Source organism: Arvicola amphibius, chromosome 10, assembly GCF_903992535.2.
Source record: "Arvicola amphibius chromosome 10, mArvAmp1.2, whole genome shotgun sequence".
NCBI lineage: Eukaryota > Metazoa > Chordata > Mammalia > Rodentia > Cricetidae > Arvicola > Arvicola amphibius.
In genome coordinates this window covers 72,665,128-72,679,669 of record NC_052056.1, presented here as the reverse complement: position 1 = coordinate 72,679,669, position 14,542 = coordinate 72,665,128, and the positions used below count along the sequence as shown (strand labels likewise).

Below are 14,542 nucleotides of genomic sequence, written 5' to 3'. Positions count from 1 at the left end.
AATTTTCATTGTCTTTCCCTACTTTACACAACAAACTGCCAGTGAGCCAAAATCAGTGAAAGCACAAAGGATGAAAAATACCACCGTATGTCAACATAACAAAATGAAGTACTCAAGCCAGCTCGAGCCAGTCCCGAGTAAATTTCCCAAGGCATCAGGAATTCAATGATACGTATGGCATTCCTCTCTCTTAATTATTTTTTGTTTGTTTTGTTTTTCGAGACAGAGTTTCTCTGTGGCTTTGGAGCCTGTCCTGGAACTAGCTCTTGTAGACCAGGCTGGCCTCGAACTCACAGAGATCCGTCTGCCTCTGCCTCCCGAGTGCTCTCTCTCTTAATTATTGAGGCTATATTATTACTCAGCAACATATTCACCATCATCCCCCCAGCTTCAAACTCCCCAAACAGTGCACCCTCAGTTACTTACAAAAATTGGACCATGTCAGTTGGGTACATCAAAGATTTAACTCTGCCCTTTAATTTCTTCCTGGAGACTTTTGGTTAAACTCTGCAAGAAGCATAACACCCAAGGCAGAGTGAGTTATTAGCTTATTAAATAATGCTGCTCCTAAAATGTAGCTCATAGAATTAATCCCTTACTTTCTTATCCTTCCTCCTTATCACCTACTGGAATTACATATCAGCGAGGTAAATAGTATTATAGAAAATTACGCATGTCAGAATTTTCTGCAGCGATCTTATTTACAGGAAATTATAGGCTTCATAACAATGGGAAGGACACTTCTTAAGCAATTTACTGGTTAAGAGCCTAAAGAAATCATGGTGCCATTTAATAAAATGCAGGTTGATTATTTGTTCCACACTGATAATAACTGACATGCAGCATTAGCATGTCACTTGGGATCTATAGAGACTCATTATCCTAAAGATCCCTTCTAAGACTTTTTTGGACATACCTCATAGGCATTAACTAAAATTACATCTAAAAATCCTATAGAGATTGCCTTTAATGCTTTTACAGATGGCTCCTCAAAAGGACAAGGAGTTTATGTTTTATATACAAATAAATTCCACATACTCCACAGAGAGAGAGAGAGAAAGAGAGAGAGAGAGAGAGAGAGAGAGAGAGAGAGAGAGAGAGAGAGAGAGAGAGAGAGAGAGCGCTCAACAGTCTGGATTCATGGCAATCACTCATCCTGTATTAGATGTTTCTTAGCATTGAATATTTCAATTGACTCTGCATATTGCGTTCAAACTGTTTCTCTTTAAGAAATCACAAGACTTAAAATTCAACCCCACAATTATTTCTCTCCCTCCAGACGTCGTAAAGACAATAGCAACGTTTTGTTCATAACTTATATTTGTGCTCATTCTGACTTTTCAGGTCGGTTAACATCTGTTAATGCTCAAACCGATGCGCTGGTCTCCTCCTCGTCCCAATACATCCTTACCCGACTGCTCAAAAATCCCGCAAACTTCTTCATCAAACGCAAGATCCCACAGGCACAGATTCTCTTCCCGTCATGAGCATCTGAGCCTGCCCCTCTCCTTCTTTCACCCCACTGCCCTCTGCTGGCAGAATAAATCCTCGAGGGCTAAAAGCTAATGCTACTTGGCAGATATTACTCATATCTCAGAATTTGGACATTTAAAATATTCATGTAACGGCCAATACTTTTTCTGATGTGATTGTTACAGTTGCTCACAGAGCAGAAATACCTGGGATGCCATTAGTCATGTATTGTACCCCTTCTCCTTTCTAGGACTCTCATTCCAACTAAAAACTAGTAATGGTCATGCTAATACTAGCAAATGCTTTAAGGAATTTTGCAATTGGTGAGATATTAATCATGTTACTGGAATCCCGTACAACTCACAGGGTCAAGCTATTGTGGAATGACATCATCAAATACTTAAATAGCAAATTTTAAAAGTAAAAGTGGGTATATACACCTACCTAGATACCTACATAGCATGCTACTTTTAGCCATGCTTACCTTAAATTTTTTCACTTCAAAGAATAATGCTTCTGCTGCCTAAAGCATTTTACCCTAAAGGAGACAGAACCTACAGTAAATGTAAGATGGAAAGATCTAGAAACTAATTAGCAGAAAGGACCAGATGTTCTTCTAACATCACAGTGAGGCTATGCTTATGTTTTTCCAGGAAATGAAGTCCCAAATGGCTCCCAGTCTGATGCATCCAACCAGGACAGCCTCCCAGAGACCACCAGACAAATGGAGCATATGAAGATAGACAACCAACTCATCAAGGGGAGACATCAAGACTTCAACTTGTCAAGCTAAGACATTGAGAGGACAACAAAAAAGATATAATACTACGGAATGCTGCTATGTCTTCTGAGTGTATTACGTGGTAATTCTCAGCTTGTCAACTCAGATTCCTTTTTTTTTTATAGGCCAGAATGGAAGTTTTATTAAAGAAATTACCCTAAGACCATTCCTTCCTCTTCCTCTACCCACACCCACATTCGTCAACTACCATGTCTTCATAATGTCGGAGAATGACGTTCTCTTCGTTATCTTGATAGAGCATGGAAATGGGGGACAGCTTGGTGGGGATACAGATGGCCTTGGGGACCTTGGGGTCAATCGCGTGCATCAGTGCCTGCATGAAAGCGTAGTTGGAACTATTCAAATATATGGCCATTGAGAAGGGACAATCTCCATGACAGTAATTTGCCATGAACCCCTTGGGGGCAATGACCCAGTTGTGCCAACCCAAGTCCTGGAAGCTGACGAACAGCTGGTGACGATGGCAGAGATTCTTACAAGACTCCTTGGGGACAGGGATGGCTGCCCTCCTTTTTCTGGAAGAAGGGCGGCAATGGTCAGGGTTGAGGGTCACCACCAGCAGGGAGGCATGAAGAGAACCCCTCAGCCGGCGACAGGTGTTCTCAACCTGGAAATGTTCCCCAGAGTAGCTGTCCTCTTTGGCCAGAATCTCTAAGTATAAGCCCAAACTCTTCAGTCGGTTGCCGTTCCGATCCTTGACCACATCCTTCAGGTTGAAGTGCAGTGGACCTTGAGGGCCTGGGACAGACTGCAGGGCAAGCATCCTGCCTGGTTTAGGGTGGGGTCGCCCCCACACACCACGCTCCTCAACCACAGACAGCACCACCACCACTTCTGGGCCCAGGCTATAGTAGGACCTGGGTCCCAAGTCTAGAGTCAACCGGGCCATGGTCAACTTCCCCTTTTCTTTGATAGCAGACAAGTTAAAGTAGAGGAACTTCTGTAGGCAAGAGACATCTCGGGAGGGTTCCTGTGTGTTAAGGAAAAAACCCTGGTCTGGGAGAAGCCGAAGCAGGTTCCCAGGGACACCCAGCTCCTTCACGTAGCATAAGTCCTGCGAGGCCCCGCCGGCTTCTCGAGCCTGGAAGATCTTCCTTAAGAAGCGAGGCACAGGTTGGAACCTGCGAGGTGAAGACGTTTTCTCCCTCAGATTCCTTTTTGTCAGAAGGGATAAAAGTCACGCCTGTAATAGGAGACAGGATGATGCTCTTTTGTCAAGCTAAGGATTGTTTTTATCCTAGTCCCAGAAGCGATGACCAGAATACAGAAATGGCCTGTGGGATTAGTAAAACTGCTACTATTACAGCAAAAAAATAGTAGCAGAAGTTAATCAAGAAATGGGTGAATTGAGAACTGATTTTGTTATGTTTTGTTTTGATTTGCTTCTGAAACAGGGTTTCTCTGTGTAGCCTTGGTTGTCCTGAAACTCACGCTGTAGACAAGGCTGGCCTTGAACTCACAGAGATCCATTTGATTCTGCGTCCTGAGTGCTGGGATTAAAGGCATGTGCCACCACTACCTGGAGAGAATCTGTTTTAAAAAATAGAGCTACTGTAAATTATTTGTTGCTCAAGCATAATCTTGGTTGTCAACAATTTCCTGGCATGTGTTGCTTTAATGTGCCAGGTTTCTATAAAACTGTTGTTGCTCAAATTGATGATCTGCATAAAGAGATGAAGTCTCTCAAGTGATATTTGAATGAGCATCATGGTTAAGATGGCCTTCCTCTTTCCTGGGTCCCCTGCTAGCTATTCTCACAATTCCATCACGCTTGCCTAACCATTCATTCTTGACCTCTATTACAGCCACAACCTTCTCTTTAAAAAAAATAAGAAGGGGAGACATAGGAGGTATGTTTGTGCTCACAGATAAGCACTAGGGGAACATGGAGTGTTGAGTACACAGGGTTGTTCCTTCAAGGGAAGACATGCAAGACTTGTTTTCCACCCAGAAGGCTGGGAACAGATGTGTTTACTAGCCTGGTGACCTTTGCATTATGTGGCTAGAGACGTTTCCAAAACCAGATCCTCCCCCCCAGACTTTTATCATAAATTTGCTTTCCCAGTCACCCTGTAGATTTTCTCCTTATGGACTTTAGGAAGCGTTTTGATGTGGTCACGTCTGACCTGTACTTGGTTTGCTCTGTTCCTCAAGGAGCTTTAGGTATGCTTTGTTGTGCGCGTGGGGCTGAGTCAGCTGTCACCGGAGTAATTTCCATCAAATTGTGCTGTTGTTAAACACACCTAAAACAAACCACTTGGGGTCAGACTCCTGAAGTTTGAACCAAGACTGGTTACCGAGGCAGGCCAAGCCAAACTGCATTCTTTCCTTCCGTGGCTTGTCTTTTTGTAGCCTGTTAAGGTTGCAGAGACTCCTGCAAGATCCTCTAGAGGTGTCTGTGGACTCTCTAACAGGCACTGGGAGCTGAACAACTCAGGTTGTCTGGAAAAAAAGCAAGCACTCAAATATTGCTTTCTATCTATCTATCTATCTATCTATCTATCTATCTATCTATCTATCTATCTATCTATCATCTATCTATCTATCTATGGCAGAGTCCTGGTGTTTAACGGAGGCAGGCAGGAGCAGGTTTATGAGCAGGTAACCCAGGCAGGAGCTCCTCCTCTGGATGTGAGGAGCTTAGGTGAAGGGCCCAGAATGAGTGTCTGGGATATGGGGCCTTGAGGTGCAGAGGCGGGGACTTGGGGGTAGGAGAAGAGCAGCAGGTTGGAGGAGCCTCAGGGTCTCAAACTAGGAGTCCTAGAAATTCGGCATTCTGGGGGTGGCTTCAGTAGGCAACTGACTGACCAGCCCACACGGAGCAGCTTTCATAGACCAGCCTCAGTTTCCCTGTAGGCGACAGGTCCGCAGCGCCTACTCCAAGGCAGTCATCGGACCTCATTGACTCTCAGCCCACACCGCTGCTCCGACTTCACCCAGGTTGGCCCAGGCTGCCCCAGCTCTTTGGCCGGTGGATGTACCAGGAGTCCACGCTCAGGCTAACAGCACACAAAGTGGTGGCGCCACCTTCAGCTACCAGCCTAGCCACAGGACCTGCAGAGCGGGACCCCGGGATGCCAGGACATTGGTGCTGTTGAGGAACACCCGAGTTGAAGAGGCGAAGGTGAAGTACATCTGTCGGCCCTGGGAGGGTGGGAGGTGGCCTCAAACTCACAGAGATCCACCTGCCTCTGCTTCCCGAGTGCTGGGATTAAAGGCGTGAGCCACCACCGCCCAGCCTCTCTTGATTTTAATACTTTTTCCCCCATATTCTGATTTGGTCCCCTACTCCCAGGGCTCTGAGGGGTATCATTACATTATTTATTTGAAATCTCTGAATTTTTGTTTGTTCGTTTTTGGTTTTGTTGAGACAGGGTCCCACTATTTAGCCTCAGCTGACCTGGAACTTGTTATGTAGACCAGGCTGTTCTCGAACACATGGGAGACTGCCTACCTCTGTTTCCTGAGTGCTTGGCTTAAAGACATGAGCCACCATGGTTGGCTTGAAATATTTTTGGTTTTTAAAAAAGTGTTTACTCTATTTTAAATTCTGAGCATGTGTGTGGGTCTTAGAGCCTGTGTGCCAGTGCTCAAGGGGGCCAGTAGGGTTAGGCACTGGAACTGGAGTTAGAAGCCATGGACTGTCTAGGCAGCTGTGAGCACTGGTCACTGAACTTGGGTTCTCCGGAAGAGCAGCAAATGCTCTTAACCTCTGAGCTCATCTTTCCAGCCAAGAATCTCTCTGGTTTCTTAACGGAGGGAATGAGAGCTGTGAACTTACTTCTTAGTACAGCTTTTGCTGTACCCTAGAAGGTTTCTTTTTTTATGTGGCTGATCTTTTCTTTTTTTTAATTGAAAATTGTTTTCTTTTCCCAAAAATATATTTTGCCCAAAATTATATTCTGATTATGATTTCCCCTATTCCCTCCCTCTTCTCCCATCCAGACCCACACCCTTTCTGTCTCTCATTAGAAAACAAGCAAGCGTGTAAGGAATAATAATAAAATAAAATACAGTATGGTAAGATAAAGCAAAGCAACACAGAACAAAACAAAAAACCAGAATAGGACAAAACTAAACAAGAAAAAGAGGCAAAGAAAAAGCACAAAAATGCCAAGTGGTGGTGTCCTTTTAATCCCAGTACTCAAGAGGCAGAGGAAGGTGAATTACTATGATTTCGAGGCTGGCTTGTTCTCCAGAATGAGTTCCAGGACAGCTAGGGCTGGCTACACAAAGAAACCCTGTCTTGAAAAACAACAACAACAACAACAACAACAACAAAAAACCCCAAAAAATCAAGCAAACAAACAAAAAAAGAAGAGAAAGAAAGAAAAAGCATAATATGTGTTTAGATACAGAGACACACCTTTATACACAGAAATTCTATAAAAACACAAAACTGGAAGCTGTGACATATATTTAAAGGACCTATAAGATTAAAAAAAAAACCCAGCACCACCAAAAACTTAGGTGTATCATTATGAGACAAAGAACCTCAGAAGATGCCATTAAGTTTGATTTGTGTCTATTTCTGGGCATGGGGCCTACTCTTAAGAGTGGTTTGTTACCCCAGTGAGACTGTCTTGGAGAAAAATAATATTTCATCTGCAAGTGACTATTAATTAGAGGTGGATTCTGAGTTAGGGATGGGGTGTATGTCTGTTTCTTCTTTCAGCTCTAGGACCCCGTCTGATGCGGACCCATGCAGGCTCAGTGCATGCTGTCTTGGGCTCTGTGAGTTCATGGGAGCTCTAGTTCTGCTGTGTCTAGAAGGCCTTCATTCCTTGTGTCCCCCATCCCTTTACCTCCTCTTCTGCAGGGTTTCCTGAGTACCGAGGGGAGGGATTTGATGGAGACATACCACGTAGGGCTGAGTGTTCCAAGGTCTCTTACTCTCTGCGTGGGTCTCTGCGTTTGTTCCCATCTGCTGCAGGAGGAAGCTTCTCTGTTGATGGAAGAGCAAGGCACAGGTCTATGAGTAAAGCAGACTGTCATCAGGAGTCTCCTTACTGCTCCATTCCAGCAGCAGAACTGTAGTATTTGGTTTTTCCTTAGGTCTCTGGTCTATCTAGTCTTAGGTTCTTGGCTGCCCAAGCAGAGTTGCGTATGCGGTCCATCTCATGGAGTGGGCCTTAAGATATTGGTTGGTTACTCCCACAAGCTTCCTGCCACTATTGCGCCCACGTATCTTGCAGACAGGTCACCATTGTAGATAGAAGGGTTTGTAGCTGAGCTGGTGTGTGTTTACCTTTCTCCCTTGGTACCATACAGAGTAACTTCCACAGGAATGAAGGCTCTAGGTGGGTTCCAACTTGACATCTCCATTTTCAATGAATCGTGTAGGTGTTGTCTTCAGCAACAGGGCTTTACTGTCAGTTTGTGGAGTGCCACCAACAGCCTGGGTTGTCTGGGTGGTTTTCATGGGACCCCTTTGGCCACAAACTCAATGAGATGTAACCCATTACTAGTACTGGAAGCTTCATTTTGTGACAAGAGATGTCCGATTGAGTTTTGTCTCCCCTGTTATTTGGCAATTTCACTTAGATCCCCTTCATATATGTATGTATCTTATGAAGCTTCTACTGTACTAGGTTTCCATTAGCCTCTCAAATGTCCTTTAGTTTTAGCCATTTCTCCTTCTATTCCCCACTTCCCTCTCTAGTCCATATTTGATTCTCTTATTCCTGGGCCCTACCCCCCATCCACCTCATCCACCCATAATTAGCTAATTTATTTCTTCTTCCTAGGAAGGTCAGTCCCCCAACCCTAGTTTCTTACTCTCTACCTTACCTCTGTGGTTGTTATATGGATTGTGGCTTGCTTAACAGTTAACATCTACATATAAGCAAATACTTACATAAGTTATCTCACTCAATCTATTTACCTGTTCATTTCATGATTTCAGTTTTTTTATGCCTGAATAACATTTCATTGTGTAAAAATATCATATTTTCTCTCTCGATTTATTCATTGATGGACATCTAGGCTGTTTCTAATTTCTAGCTGTTATTAAAAGAGCAACAATAAACATAGTTGAGCAAGAGTGTTTGTAGCAGGATGAAGTGTCCTTTGGGTATATGCACAAGAGAGGAATAACTGGGTCTTGAGGTAGATCAAGTCCCATCTCTGAGGAACCACTACACTGATTTCCATTTTTTGTTTGTATTTTTATACATTTCTTTAAATGGTTTTATTAAGTTCCTCTTTAATGATCTCTAACATATTCATAAAGGCTATTTTGAAGTCCTTGTCTGTGCTTCAGTTATTCAGTTGAATTTCTCAGGGCCTACTGTAGAGTCGCTGGGGTTTTGTGGAGACATATTGTCTTGGCTGTTATTGGTTGTGTTTTTGTGCTGACATCTAGGCATCTGGGTTTGGGATGGTTGCAATTCTAGGTGCTGATATCTGGTCTTGTCTTTGTTGGTGCATGTTCTGTTCCTTGGCTTCTGTTATCCCTCTCTGGGTTGTAAGAAAGCATGGTGGTTGTGGGTTGCTTGGAAGGGGATGCTTCTGAGATCCTCCAGGTGTGGCCACTGGGGGTTCCAGTTAGGTGTGTTTCTTGATAGTGGGGGCTGCCACTGAGGGATGGATGTCTTGGGGGACTGTTTACACAACTGCTTCTAGACTGCCAGTGGAGTTAAGCTCGATTCAGAGATGTGTAGTCCACCTTCAGCTGACTGGAATAGATCATAAGAGTTTTTGGCAGATCCAGATGAAAATAGAGAGGCACATGGAGAAATAAGGAGGAACTTGGAAAGATTTACAGGCTTTTTGATCTGGGAGGGAGGTGAGGAGGGTCAGCTGTTTGTTTCTCCATCACTTTGTGGATCAGTCAGGTTTATACCCTAATATCTGACTCCAAAGTTTTACTTATTACTAGAACAATAAAAATAGCTACTATACCTAGCACCCAACATGGGGCACATAATCCACAAAAGGCCCCGAGAAAGTTTAAAAAAATTCTGAATAAGGAGTCAGACAGGGCTTCTAGGCAACCTTGGTCTCTTAAGCAGGCCTCATGTTTACAGTGTACGGAGGCCTGGCCCATTTAATACAGCTGAGCCCTTGACCAGCATGCACACTGTTGGGGTAGGAGACTAGGTAGAAATACCTGCCATGCTTGGACACAGTTGCTTGCCAGAGCTGTGCTGGTCAGGTGGAGCCAGCTGCTAAGCTAGCTAAGTCACAGAGGGCCTAGCTGCCACCTAGAAGTTTACGCTTTAGCGTATATGGTCAGAGAACAAACACTTCAGGCACTTAGTAAAGCCAGTTCTGTCTTTACTCTAAACAGGTGCAGAATGCTTAAAAAATGTGCTTAGATGCTAAAGAAGAAAAGAAAATGGGATTGATATAGTAAATAAGTAGTTTAAAAATAACAAAGTGAAGTCTTTAAAGAAAGATTAAAGTAATATAAAAAATAGCCACATAAAGATGGAAAATACACAAGGGGTCTGGATCCTGTACGTTGCTTTGTTGACTTTGAATTTCTTCAATGCTAATGAACAAAAATGGCAGCTGCTGAGAGATACTGGACTGTAGAAAAAAACAACAGAGTTAAACCATCATATATATTTTAAGGATGTCTTAACTTTTGAATGGAAGTCAGAAAATGTGTTGCATTGAGGGAGAGATTATGCTTTTGTTTCCATAGGAAACAAAAACTATGGATTCCTTCCAAATTAATGAAGATTAGATTTGACCAGGGAGACTGCCTGAAAATCTTGGGCTACATACGTGAAGGAAGAAACCAAGGAGAACTACAGTGTAAGGGATGTGTATGATGATCCCGTATGTATGACAGATGCTCCGAGACTGGATGAGACGTGGTAAATCTTGTTGGCCACAGAGTCCTCATGACTTCTTATCACATGCCATCCTTTCATACGGCATGGAGAGAGGTTTGGTCATGTAGTCCCAAACAGACTTATAAGTTGACAGATGCCTTTTACCTGCTCAAACATAGAACAAAAAAAATCTTTAGCTGACTTGTGCACACCACACATTCCATACTTGTGTTAATGTCAATATGTATATTACCCTTCAAAAGTTGTATGTTTTCAGAAGAAAAGGATCAGACACAAATGAAGACAAGTAGCCCAGGTGATGCAGCCTCTCAGAATGCCTCTGTTGCTGTTTCCTCAAAAATTCTGTATCTAGAACAACTTGAAAGCTGCTAGTTGAGTTGGTTCTAGTCCAGCTAGTCCCAAGGACTTGACCATTATCCAAATTTTCTCAGGGTCCCATAAAAATGCTGTCACCACCAGACAACAGGAAGCAGTTTAGAGAACTTGATACCCACAGTCACAAAAGGTGAGGTGGGTGTTTTAGGTTCTTTGATAGGTTATGGATGTTTGTCATTGTTTAGGGGCACTAGTTGCAAGTTGTTATTGGTCATGGTCAGGAAGGAAACTAAAACAAAGGAGGTTAGATGCAGGTGTTTTTTTTTTAACTCTTTGGGGTCCACCACCCCAGCTTCCAAATAAATACTTGGGAGACTTTTTTTCTTATAAATGCCTAGCTTTAGCTCGGCTTGTTTCTAGTCAGCTTTTTCTAACTTAAATTATAGTGTTTTCTCTTTAACTATGTTGTTACCTTTCTTTATTCTATATATCTTTCTGTCCTTCTTATTCTGTGGCTGGCTGTGTGGCCATGGGACTGGACCTCCTGGTATCCTCCTCTTCTTCTCTTTTTCTCACTCCTTCTTCCTCTATTGAGCCAAGATTTCTCTTCCTATTTATCTCTCTGCCTGGACACCCTGTCTGTATCTCTCCCCTGTCTAGTTATTGGTTCAGCTCTTTATCAGATCAATCAGATCTTTTAGGCAGGCAAAGTAACACAAATTTACTGAGATAAGCAAATGCAACTTGAAAGAATGCAACACGCCTTTGCATCATTAAACAAATGTTCCACAGCATAAATGAATGCAACACATCTTAAACTAAAATTCCACAACAGTTAGATTCAGGGATCTTGTTCTTTAAAGGAAAAAAAGGGGGATATAGGATAAAAGGGTAGATTGTTTAAACTAAAAAAGTAATTATTAGTCTTAAATATTTTACATTGGCATGGACTTTTTATATAGATATGAATTTAAGGTTATTTTATACTGTATGTAAGTTTCTACTCTTTATTATTATTATTATTTAAAATTTATTTATTGATTATATATACAATATTCTGTCTGGATGTATGCCTGCAGGCCAGAAGAGGGCACCAGACCTCATACAGATGGTTGTGAGCCACCGTGTGGTTGCTGGGAATTGAACTCAGGACCTCTGGAAGAGCAGCCAGTGCTCTTAACCTCTGAGCCTTCTCTCCAGCCCCATGAAGTGACCTTCTTAATCCTTCCTCACTAGTTTTAATTTGAAGTCTGTTTTGTCAGCTGTTAGAACCGAGACTCCTCTTGTTTCCAGGTCCACTCCCTTTTCTTCTATCCTTCCACCCTGAGGTGTGTCTATCTTTTGCAGAAAGGTGTGTTTCTTGGAGACAACAAGGAGATGACTCTTGCATTTTGAGCCAATATACTAGCCTGTATCTTTTCACTGGGGAATTGAGGCCATTAGTATTCACTCATGATTATTTCTGTCTGTATTGACTCCTGTCATTTTGCTGGTTGTTGGAGGCCATGGGAGTCGCCACCTGCTGTATACTTCCATGGCCTCCAACAGTAGATATTTCAGTGTTTGGATTTTTCCCACTTTCTCTCTTACTTAACTATTATTCTCACATGGCTTATTTTTTCCTATGGCCTTGTGGGTGTTTTTCTCTTCAGTACAGTAGATTTTTAAAGAACTCTTTTTAAGAGGCTGGCTCAGTGGTCATAGATTTCTCTAGCTTATTTTTAAAGAAATACTAGCTATTTTTATTTGCAATTTTTCATAATAAAGTTTTAAAATAAATTTAAAACATTATCATAAATAAATACATCTTAAAATATTTGTTTTATTTATATGGATGGATGCTTTGCATGTGTATATGTGTGCACCATATGTATGCTGCTGCCCTTGGAAGCCAAGGAGGAGTCAAATCCCATTGGAGACCAGAGATGTTTCAAACTCCCTCTGAGCATCCTGAAGCTGTCCTCTGGTCTCCGCACGCACCTTTAGCTTAATTTCTATTGCGGACAACTTTATTTTTCCTTATACCATGACAGAGAGTTTTGCTGGGTATAGTGGTCTAGGTTGGCAGTTTTACTTTTCAGAACTTAAAATGTGCCATTTCAAACCCTTCTGGTCTCAAAAGTTTCCGTTAGACAATCTGCTACAATTCTGACGGGTGTATCTTTATATGTGATGTTGTGTCTGCTACAATTCTGACGAGTGTATCTTTATATGTGACATTGTGTCTCTTTCTCTTCTTTCCTTTCAGAGTGCAGATGCTGGAACATGACCTCAGGGCCATTAGGCAGAAAGTGCCTTTACCTGCTGAGCCACCTCACTGGCTCCTCTCTTGCTGCTTTCATTATGCTTCCTTTGCTGTCTATGCAGTGTTTTAACTAAGATGAAGGAATGTCTTAGTTATTGCTGTGATGGAGCACCATGGCCAAAGCAACTTGGGGACATTCGGGCAGTGATGCCACATGCCTTTAATTCTAGCACTCAGGAGGTAGTCAGGACAGGGCAGAGACCTGGAGGCAGGAGCTGATGCAGAGGCCATGGAGGAATGCTACTTACTTGCTCTCATGTGCTACTGGCTTGCTCCTCATGGCTTGCTCAGCTTGCTTTCTTATAGAACCAGGGATGGCACCACCCACAATGGGCTGAGCTCTCCCCCATCAATCACTAATTAGGAAAATACCCTGCAGGCTTGCCTATAATCTGATTTCATGCAGAAATTTTCTTCCTTCCTTCTTTCCCTTCTTCCTTCCTTCCTTCCCCCCTCTCCCAACAGAGTCTCACTATGTAGCTCTGCATTTTCTTAACGGAGGTTTCCTTCTCTCAGATGACTAACTTGTGTCAAGCTGGCACAAAGCTATCCAGCACAAAGAGGTTCTCTTCTCATCTGTCTGTTTGGTACTAAATGCCTCTGCTATCTTGGCTGGCATCTCTTTTCCTAACTCTGGAAAACTGTCGCGATTGTTTTTAGAATTTTTTTATACCTTTAGAACAAGATTCTTCTCCTTCTATGCCTATAGCTTGCAGATGGTCTTTTCAGAATGTTGCAGTTCCCTGTTAATATTCAGTTAAGGACAGTTAATAATCTCTGTCCTTGCTTGACTGTTCCATTTCCCTTACCTTGTCTCCAAGCTCAGATGTTCTCGCTCCGCTCCTGGATCCTTCTGTTGCGGAACTTTGCCACAGAATTTTGTTTAATTTATTTATGTTTTCATTCCTAGTATTCTTTCAGATGCCCTGTTTCATATGTTTTAGCTCTTTCTTAGATTCCTAGTTCATGTCTTAGCAGCAACCCTCCTTCTTCCATGCAGCTGGTCTGTGTTCTCATTTGTTGCAGGGACCTTCTGCAATAAGCACCCAGACCACCAGAAAGGGTGAAGAGATGTCACCCCTCAAAGGCCGGGTTCCATTTGTATTCTCTTTCTGTGCTCTAAAACCACAAAGTGTGGGTGACAAGCAAGCAAGATTTTGCAGAGGACTACGTGGCAGTAATTATGCTATTAAGGGCAGCAGCCATTGTTTTGGTTATTTCTCCAGGTCACTCTGTACTAGGTAACAGTGAAGTCATACTTGGCAATAGGCAGTGCAAGCAGTGCTTTAGATAAACCACTAAATAAATCAATATCTAATAAGCGGTCTGTTCTACCCTACTCTATTTTATTCCTCCTCCTCCTCAACCATTCATAGCCTTACAATTACCTGAAGCAGTACCCCAGGCGTCTGATCTGCGCTGTATTTCTCCAGTGGCTCCTGCTTGTGCCTCTGGCCTTAATCCACTTAAATACGTCTGCAGTTTTCTCATATTTTCTAAGTGACTAGCATAAGAATAGCATTTCTCTCATGTATATATCTCCCCTTTCAGCAATAACCAAGACTAAATCCCTAGGATTTTGGAAGATCATTGTTGTCAATGAATCCGTTCATTCTGACGTGTGACTCTGCTTTCCGGAACATAGCTCAGTTTTTCCTTGTTCTGAATAGAGATCTGGCTATGTTGAACTGCTGGGTTCCTATTGTTAGTGGCACAGCAGTCATGGGGCGCTGTCAGGGCCGTTCAGAGCAGACTACATAAAAAGTATTTGAGGTTTTTAAAAATACTATTTCTTGAATCTAAGGGGACATAAAATATGGCTAGAATCTTGATTCCTGGGAG

General features: G+C 42.7%; 1 protein-coding gene across 1 annotated transcript; it reads right to left on the bottom strand.

Moving 5' to 3' along the window:
* Window positions 1-2,435: 2,435 nt before the first annotated feature.
* LOC119824285 (growth/differentiation factor 3-like) lies at window positions 2,436-13,319 on the bottom strand. Its single transcript, XM_042055829.1, has 3 exons — window positions 13,226-13,319; window positions 7,169-7,247; window positions 2,436-3,429 (listed from the first exon to the last, which is right to left on the bottom strand). Exons 1-3 carry the CDS (start codon window positions 13,317-13,319, stop codon window positions 2,436-2,438), a joined length of 1,167 nt encoding a protein of 388 aa, XP_041911763.1.
* Window positions 13,320-14,542: the final 1,223 nt, after the last annotated feature.